We start from the raw sequence: 10,274 nt of genomic DNA, 5'->3' as shown, positions 1-10,274 counted from the left end.
AGGATTTGCAGTCTGAGGAACTTCAGACACAAGTGTTTCATAAGAACTGCTGTTACCTGATTCATTGTACCTGAACTCAGCATATCCTTTGCAATTTGAACCGTTAATTCCCTCATTTAACTGTTTACCTCCCTGCATGAAGTATTCCCTGTTAACTAAAATTGTTAACCCTTGCTCTGCCTCCTGTCCATCACTGCATCCCGTAACCTGCTCATACAGGCACAGAGAGGGGTGAGTTGTGTCAGTGACTGACACAGCTCAGCTGTGTGCCTTCGCCCCATGCATCAATGTGATGAATGCCTTCGGCCTGAGGAAGGTGCCGGGCTGCCTCCGGCATTCAGCAATGTCACTTTTTTTCCCCAAAGTGCACCCCCCTCGGGGTGGCAGGGATACCGCCTACCCTGCCTACTCCTTCTCTAGGCCCTGAATGCTCCTTTAGATACCTAGTCCAAGTCATTCTTGGGTACAATCAGTGGAGACCATTTGGTTGACTCTGCCCTTCCATGCGTGGATTGCTAAATGCACCAATTGTAAAGATGGAAATTATTCACTCAGTTTTCTCAGAAACAAGAAATAACTCAGGATATTTATTAAGGATTATTTTTCTTCAACATTTAGGAGTCCAATTCCATATCTAATTTCCTCATTCATGTGCAGGTAAATTAGGTATATGAAGAACTAAATGCAGAATTGCTGAGTGCTGAAATTGTACATTGTAATGTGACACTAATCCGATTTGCAGCATTAGTGTATGATTTTTGTCACACATTAGCTGTAAAAAAAAAAAGCAACAAGAAAACTGCTGTTCTCAGAAAACAAGGCTGCACAGAAGTTGAAATATTGGAATCATTTACAGGTACTGGGAGGGGTTATAAATTTGTCTTGTACTTTTAGCTGTGCATAAATATAGTACTGCACTACAAGTATTTGCAGTCCTCCAGAATCTTCTGTGATCGTTGAGCCAAAATGGATACTGCCGGGAAAGTAAGAAATTTTGCAGTGTACTTGGACATACTGATAATTGCTGTAGGGGTTACATTAGATCATTTTTTATAGGAGTAAACAACACATTCAGAAGTTGCTGACAGATAAAAACTAGGGCAACAAGATAGACAACAGCTGACAAGATGAAGCAGAGTATACAATTTTGATACTTCATATGCATTGAAATTTAATAATAAGGTTATAGTGTGCAATATTAGTAAGAATTAGGTAATGTAATGGGGTGGTAACTGATCCCTAGCTTCCCAATTATTTTCGTGAGTGCTATGTGAATTACTTAGGATTGTGTCTCATCAGATCACTTCTGATTGATATAACTCCCGCTACTTGGCAAATCCAAAAGAAGAGGCGTCATCACCATATTCCTTTAACAATAATAAAAGTGTACAAATATGTCATTTTGGATGAACAATTTAGTAATGTTTCTTTAAATAGTTGAAATTTAAAGGAATAACTTATGTGTTGTACAAACTTTTCTTATCTTTTTTAGCCCTCTCTTCCCCTTAACAGTGTGTGTTAACAACAGATTCCAAAACTTCAGATGCACCAAAAAACTAGGGCTTTAGGCTAAGTTCACACTGGGCATTTTTCAGCATTCTTTTTATTTTTTTTTTAATGCAAATTTTCAGCTGCGTTTTACAGTACAGCAAATCCTATGAGATTTCAGAAATCTCATGCACATACATTGCTTTTTTTGTGTCATCAGTATTATGTGCTTTGCATGTTTTTTTGCACAATGGAGCATGTCACTTCATTTAACGCTTTTTTCAGCGTTTTTGACTTAAATGGGTGGTGAAAAAATGGCGAAAAAACACACCAAAAATGCAGGTATCAGGTTTTGTGTCAAAACCTGATTCTATGTAATAGTACATTTTTTTCAGCACTAAACTTTATCAGCATACACAAGAGACATATCTAGCATGCCAAAACCGCCACAAGAAACACAAGGAAAATGTGCTTTTTTTTTGCAGCTTCTTTCCTGCCAAGAGATCAGGTTTTGCTTCAGAAAAAAAAGGCTGAAAAAAACTCCTAGCGTGAACTTACCCTTACAGTGACTTGTGGCTTTGTACCATACGTGTCCCAAGGCCACATTTCAAAAAATGATGGTGAATGAATTTGCACTTTGACCCAACAGATATCAGAAATAAACCACGAGGGATTTATACACAAACATGTCTTTTCTGTCTGCAATTGTGGTAGCAAGACAGACAATGATTACTTTTACACAATGGTTGGCCATTGAGATGATCAGGCAATTGTTTACTTTAATACATCACTAATTTAATTCATTTGTACTAATCCCAACTGCCATTCTCCGGTGCGGATACTAAGTTATTTTGGTTTAAATTTGAGAAAATCACAAAAATAAATGGGTTTGACATCCTACTGTACATGTTTTTGGTTTTTTTTACTAAAAACACTGCAAAAACTAATGGCAACATTTTTTTCTGTGTTTTTGCGCTGACATTCAGTGAGAATGATGTGGGGAGAAGCTGGCTGGGTAGCACACAAGACTAGTCAGGTCTCACCCTGTTTTCCTTGATTGCCCTTTCAAACTATGTTTTCTATTAAATGCTATCACTCAGCCAGGCTGTGTTTTTTTCTGATTGCATTTTTTAGTGTTTTCTAAGTTCAGAAATCTTTATGGGTACATGTACTTAATGATTTACTTTAATAATCTATGGATTATGAATACTGACACAATGGACATTTAGTTCTATTTAGGTAATAGCAGTGTAAATGCATGTTCATCATACTGGTAAAATATGCAGTTTAACTTTGGACTCTCGCAGGAAAGGAAAATGATTTATCTTTCATGAGTGCAAATAAGTTCAGCTAAAACACCTTCTTTAAAATAGCAATAAAAACTGTCATAAATAGCAAAGGTAGTAACACTGACCTATATACAGTATATACACATACAGTGGGGAAAAAGTATTTAGTCAGCCACCAATTGTTCAAGTTCTCCCACTTAAAAAGATGAGAGAGGCCTGTAATTGACATCATAGGTAGACCACAATTATGAGAGTCAAAATGAGAAAACAAATCCAGCATATCACCTTGTCTGATTTGGCAAGATTTATTTTACAAATTGTGATGGACAATAAGTATTTGGTCATTAACAAAAGTTCATCTCATTATTTTGTTATATATCCTTTGTTGGCAATGACAGAGGTCAAACGATTTCTGTATGTCTTCACAAGGTTGGCACACACTGATGGTGGTATGTTGGCCCATTCCTCCATGCAGATCTCCTCTAGAGCAGTGTTGTTTTGGGCCTGTCGCTGGGCAACACAGACTTTCAAATCCATCTAATGGTTTTCTTTGGAGTTGAAATCTGGAGACTGGCTACGCCACTCCAGGACCTTCATATGCTTCTTACGAAGTCACTCCTTTGTTGCCCTGGTGGTGTTCTTGGGATCAATATCATGCTGAAAGACCCATCCACATTTCCTCTTCAATGCCTTGGCTGATGGAAGGAGGTTTGCCCTCGAAATCTCACGATACATGGCCTCGTTCATTCTTTCATGTACATGGATAAGTCGTCCTAGTCCCTTTGCTGAGAAACAACCCCAAAGCATGATGTCGCCACCCTCATGCTTCACAGTAGGTATGGTGTTATTTGAATGCAACTAGCATTCTGTCTCCTCCAAACACGATGAGTTTTGTTTCTACCAGTTTTACTTTGGTTTCATCAGACCATATGACATTTTCTCAATTATCTTCTGGATAATCCAAATGCTCGCTAACAAACTTCAGACGGGCTCGGACATGAACTGGCTTAAGCAGGGGTACACGTCTGGCACTGCAGGGTCTGTGTCTCTGGTGGCGTAGTGTGTTACTGATGGTAGCCTTTGTTATGGTGGTCCCAGCTCTATGCAAGTCATTCACTAGGTCCCCTCGTGTGGTTCTGGAATTTTTGCTCACAGTTCTTGTGATCATTTTGACCGCACTGGGTAAGATCTTGTGTGGAGTCCAAGATCGAGGGAGATTATCAGTGGTCTTTTATGTCTTCCATTTTCTTATTATTGCTCCCACAGTTGATTTCATCATACCAAGCTGCTTGCCTATTGCAGATTCAGTCTTCCCAGCCTGGTGCAGGGCTACAATTTTGTTTCTGGTGTCCTTCGACAGCTCTTTGATCTTTACCATAATGGAGTTTGGAGTGTGACTGAGGTTGTGGACAGGCGTCTTTTATACTGATAATAAGTTCAACCAGTTGCCATTACTACAGGTAATGAGAGGAGGACAGAGGAGCCCCTTAAGGAAGAAGGTACAGGTCTGTGGGATCCAGAAATCTTGCATGTTTTTAGGTGACCAAATACTTATTTTCCAACATATTTTGCAAAATAAATCTTGGAAAATCAGACAAGGCGATTTTCTGAATTTGTTTTCTCATTTTGACTCTCATAGTTGTGGTCTACCTATGATGTCAATTATAGGCCTCTCATCTTTTTAAGTGGGAGAACCTGCACAATTGGTGGCTGACTAAATATTTTTCCCCACTGTATGTATAAATATATACAGTGTGTGTGTATATATATATATATATATATATATATATATATACACAGTGGGTATGGAATGTATTAAAGCACCTTTAAAATTTTCACTCTTGTTTCATTGCAGCCATTTGGTAAATTCAAAAAAGTTCATTTTTTTCTCATTAATGTATTCTCTGCACCCCATCTTGACTGAAAAAAACCCCAGAAATGTAGAAGTTTTTGCAAATTTATTAAAAAAGAAAAACTGAAATATCACATGGTCATAAGTATTCAGACCCTTTGCTCAGACACACATATTTAAGTCACATGCTGTCCATTTCCTTGTGATCATCCTTGAGATCATTTAACTCCTTCATTGGAGTCCATCTGTGTTTAATTAAACTGATAGGACTTGACTTGTAAAGGCACACACCTGTCTATATAAGACCTCACAGCTCGCAGTGCATGTCAGACCAAATAATCATGAAGTCAAAGAAACTGGCCAAGGAGCTCAGATACAGAATTGTGGCAAGGCACAGATCTGGCCAAGGTTACAAAAGAATTTCTGCAGTACTCAAGGTTCCCAAGAGCACAGTGGCCTCCATAATCCTTAAAATTTGAGGAAAATAAATTTGAGACCACCAGAAGTCTTCCCAGACCTGGCTATCCAGCCAAACTGAGCAATCGTGAGAGAAGAGCCTTAGTAAGAGAGGTAAAGAAGAACTCCAAGATCACTGTGGTTGAGCGCCACAGATGCAGTAGGGAGATGGGAGAAAGTTCCACAAAGTCAACTATCATTGCAGATTTCCATCAGTTGGGCCTTTATGGCAGAGTGGTCCGATGGAAGCCTCTGCTAAGTGCACGACATATGAAAGTCCGCACAGAGTTTTCCAAAAAACTCATGAAGGACTCCCAGACTATGAGAACTAAGAGTCTCTGGTCTGATGAGATGAAGATAGAACTTTTTGGTGATAATTATATGTATGTGTGGAGAAAATTAGGCACTGCTTATCACCCACCCAATACAATCCCCACAGTGAAATATGGTGGTGGCAGCATCATGCTATGGGGGTGTTTTATAGCTGCAGGGACAGGATGACTGGTTGCAATTGAGGGAAACATGAATATGACCAAGTACAGAGATATCCTGGATGAAAACCTCTTCCTGAGTGCTCTGGACCTCAGACTTTGCTGAAGGTTCACCTTCCAACAAGACAATGACCCTAAGCACACAGCTAAAATAACAAAGGAGTGGCTTCAAAACGACTCCGTGACCATTCTTGATTGGCCCAGCCAGAGCCCTGACCTAAACCCAACTGAGCATCTCTGGAGAGACCTGAAATTGGCTGTCTACTAATATTCACCATCAAACCTGACGTAACTGAAGAGGATCTACAAGGAAGAATGGCAGAGGATCCCCAAATCCAGATGTCAAAACTTTTTTCATCATTCCCAAGAAGACTCATGGCTCAAAAGGGTGCTTCTACTCAATACTGAGCAAAGGGTCTGAATACTTATGGCCATGTGATATTTCAGTTTTTCTTTTTTAATAAGTTTGCAAAAATTTGTACAATTCTGTTTTTTTTTCCGACAAGGTGGGGTGCAGAGTGTACATTAATGAGAATTTTTTTTACTTTTTTGAAGTTATCAAATGGCTGCAATGAAGCAAAGAGTGAAAAATTTAAAGGGGTCTGAATACTTTCCGTACCCACTGTATATATATATTTTTAAAAATTCTACTGCCACAGTTGCTGTATTAGCTTCACCACTTTCTGCATTATGTCGTATAAAACTGTCCCACTAGTTAACCCCTTTAGTGACCACCATAATAAAAAACCAAGGCAAAAAAAACAATGCTTTATCATCATACTGCCGAACAAAAAGTGGAATAACATGATCAAAAAGATGGATGTAAATAAACATGGTACTGCTAAAAACATAATTTTGTCATGCAAAAAACAAGCCACCATACAGCATCATCAGTGAAAAAATTAAAAAGTTATGTCAGAATAAAGTGATGCAAAAACAATTATTTTCCTGTGTTACGGGACACAGTTCACCGCCACATGCGCACTAATGATTTTCGGCTTTGCCCACAGTTGGGCAAAGCATACTGCACATGCGCGGGATCTGTACATGAACAACGTTATTCACAGAGCGGAATGCGTGCAGCACGCCGATTTGGGGTGGAGGGAGGGACCAGAACCAATGCCCATTGGACTGCACAGAGGATATTTACATACAGCGCGGGAGCAATATAAAAGGTTTTTATGGGGGATTCATGGGGAGTCAGGGGGTTTCACAAGTAGTTGTTGGGAATGTATAGCTCACACTCTATTAGATGATATTTTTAGTTGACAGGCCAAAAAACTGGTGACAGATTCCCTTTAAAAAGTGTCAGACTTGGGAACATCTAACTCTTTGTCTGGAAACTTTATCTAAGGATCAGTTGCCAGCCTGTTATGAATGAGTCACCGAAGGAGGAAAAAACAAAAATACAAGCTAAGTCCAGAAAACCAGAGAGGTTGGTAGCTATCGGATTGCAGACCCCTGATCCTATTCACACAACTAACAGTAGCCGTGGGGGGTTCCTACGGTGCCCTAGACCCCTCGTTCACAGCCGGAGAACTAAATAAGCCTAAAGAAAGAAAGGGGAAATCTAAACTGCCCCAGAGCAGACCCCAAAGCAATAGACAGCCCCCAACATGTATTGTCGGTGAAAAGCAGATGAAAACACAAACACAGACAGAAAGACAGGTTGAGCAAATGATGGGGCCCAACTAACTAAATAGGAAAGGACAGAAAAGATGCTGGCTGCAATCCGCAAAAATACTTCCAAAATAATGTCCAACACGTCTGATAGAAAAAAGGCCCTGAAGTCACTAGACTTCAAAAACACTATATCAGCACTCAGGTATATTCTGAAGACTGAGCAAAAGATCAACTTGACCAGAGACAAAAATGGAGCTCAGCCTGAACCAACAAGGGCAGGCAGAACACAAACACTAAGTAAACAGACAATATCTCATGGAAAAATAAGAGAGCAAATACTTAGCTTTCAGAAGACAGGTACTGAAACTGGTTTGCAAGAGCTCAGAGCAGAAAGGATCACCAGCACCCCTGTAGGGCATCGGCTGCCTTATATCCACTCAGTGATTCCGGGTGTCCAATCAGGCTCTACCTGTTCAGATGACAGGTTCTTCCCAACCCAATCAATTTCACTACCTCTCTTCACCAGCAGAGGGAGTTCATCAGACATCAACGGTGAAGGGGAAAATGAACTCACAACATCAGCCTTGTGTCTCTGGCAACCCCACTGCCTCTTCCTGCCTGTTGTGGTGCTGCAGATCCCGCCCTCATTAACTGATTTCCTCACTCTGCATGTCACCTTCCTAGGTTGAGTGAGTGACTTCATCGTCCACCACCTCGTCTTCCACTTCCGCACCCTGGTTCTCCTCCTGACTTGCTGACCTAACAACATCACTTGTTGGCAATTGTGACTTATCATCATCCACCTCTTGTGACAGTAAATACATTTTCCCACCATTGCCTTTTTGTGAACGTGGCTGCTCAAATCTTTGGATGGCGCTACATGCAATCTTCTCATGTCCCGCTTGAAACTGGCAGGGAGAGAGGTCAAAATCTATAAATGGAATGGTGAACAGCTCTTAAGAGTGTCCAAGTGTGGAATCACTAGTCTCCTGACACTCGACATGGTGGGAGGAAGGAGGATCCGGATGAAAATTATGTGGTCCAGAATCATGGATACTGAGAATGGACCGCGTGGAAGACAGGGTGGTGCTGGCAAAGTGACTGGAAGCATTATCCATCCAACAACCTTTTCACACTGGTCTATCTTCAAGAGTGGTGTTCCATGTGCTTGCTCATTTAAAATTACATATGGTATATTCCTGTTGAGAAAACTTTGAGAATTAGCGTCGGAAGAATATTTGCCCACCTCAGAAGGACTTGTTACAGTGCAGAAGCAATATAGCAATGCTATTTCTAACCAACCAAGTCTGGCTTTTTTATTTTGATGCACAACTGGCACAGTATAAATGGCGCATAATATTTCCCTGCTGACAACAATTACTATTGCAGGAAAATGTGCCCATTTCAGATTGAATTCTTACAGTGCAGGAGCAATATAGTGATGCTATTGATATCCAACCAATTCTGGCTGTATGCTTTTGACACACAACTGGTGCAGTATAACCGGCGTATAACATTTCCCTGTTGAAAAACTTTGCAAGATTACTATCACAGGAAAATGTTCCCACTACAGGTGGACTGGTAACAGTGCAGTGGCAATATAGCGATGCTATTACTAACTAAAACACAAAATGTGAACCAGTCGGTCGGACAGTGTTCACACCACCCACTGACTGAAACACAAATAGAAAGCACAGAATAACAAATGTGCAAAAATGCCCTGCAGTAAAAAATAGGACAGTAATCAGCAAGTGCTGGTAAAAAGATGACAACAAATACAGGGTATTTAGTCGATACGTTTTTTTGCAAAAAAGTGTATACCAAGCCACTCCACCTCGTCAAGGTAACCCTTAATGGAGCAGTCCCTATCTAATGTATTTAAAACCTGAACATATGAACAGTGTCTAAATGAACAGGATTAAGACAGGAGCTTCCTAGTATGGGCACGTGGTGTAGGACGACTCTTTATTGTCCTATTTTTTACTGCAGGGCATTTTTGCACATTTGTTATTCTGTGCTTTCTTTTTTGTGTTTCAGTCAGTGAGTGGTGTGAACACTGTCTGACCGACTTGTTCACATTTGTGCATGTCACATGTGTTTTTAATCCATTTTTTCCTTGCTTTTGCATGGTTTGAGAGACCCCACCCCTCTCTTGTGTGACATGCACATAAAGAGCCGTCTTACACCACGTGCTAGATATACTCAGACTAACAAGCATCTTGAGCACACTGATGCTCAAGCGAGTAACCAGCAGTGACGAGCACGCTCGCTCATCACTAGTGATAACTTCTAAAGATGATAATAATTAGTAAGTCATGCAGGATTAAAATGAATTACAAGAACATCTCTATTAGGACAACAGGTGTTTTTTTCTGTTTATTTTCTGCATAAGAAAATTTAAGTATCATTATTAGGTTTAGGAACTGATTCTACATGGCAGTGACTGAGGTGAAAGAGTAATGTAGTGAAATGCAATATGAATTAACCCCTTCCTGACATCTGACGTAGTATTCCGTCCATGGGACTCGGGCCCCTATGCCCATGGACGGGATAGTACGTCATAGAGATCAGCGGCGCTCACGGGGGGATCAAACACGATCGCAGTGTACCGGGGGATTAGATAAGCATCAGCAGGGAGGTGGCTCCCTCCATGCTTCCCTGAGACCCCCGCAGAAGCGCAATGTGCAGCACTGCTGCAGAGGCCTCCTTCCCTGCAGGTCCCCGGATCCAATATGGCGGCTGGGACCTTCGAGGGCCTGCAGGGAGCCGGTTTCCTCACTGCCTGCAGAGCGCAGACATGAGGAAGCCTGTTGCAGTGCCTGTGTCAGATCGCTGATCTGACACAGTGATCTGTGATGTGTCAGATCAGCGATCTCACACATGGCAGTGATGTCCCCCCTGAGACAGTGTAATAAAGTTAAAAAAAAAAAGTGTAAAAATAATTTATAAAAAAATCAATAAATAAATAAATTCATTTTTTGGAAATAAAAAAAAACCAAAAGTACACATATTTAGTATCGCCACGTCCGTAACGACCCGCCCTATAAAACTGTCCCATTAGTTAACCCCTTTAGC

At 40.7% G+C, this 10,274-nt stretch overlaps 1 protein-coding gene across 1 annotated transcript in view; it reads left to right on the top strand.

Annotated features, from left to right (window-relative positions):
- Positions 1-891: 891 nt before the first annotated feature.
- The window catches only part of LOC141100807 (alcohol dehydrogenase 1-like), a 144,292-nt gene continuing 134,909 nt past the window's right edge, over positions 892-10,274 (top strand). The window contains exon 1 of the mRNA XM_073589486.1: positions 892-984. Coding sequence (XP_073445587.1) covers positions 967-984 — 18 coding nt within the window. The 5' untranslated portion in view covers positions 892-966. The remainder of the gene's footprint in view (positions 985-10,274) is intronic.

The sequence above is a fragment of the Dendrobates tinctorius genome, unplaced genomic scaffold, assembly GCF_039654945.1.
Source record: "Dendrobates tinctorius isolate UK_male_01 unplaced genomic scaffold, ASM3965494v1 ptg000011l, whole genome shotgun sequence".
NCBI classification, from domain to species: Eukaryota; Metazoa; Chordata; class Amphibia; order Anura; family Dendrobatidae; genus Dendrobates; species Dendrobates tinctorius.
This window is presented reverse-complemented; position numbering and strand designations above follow the sequence as displayed.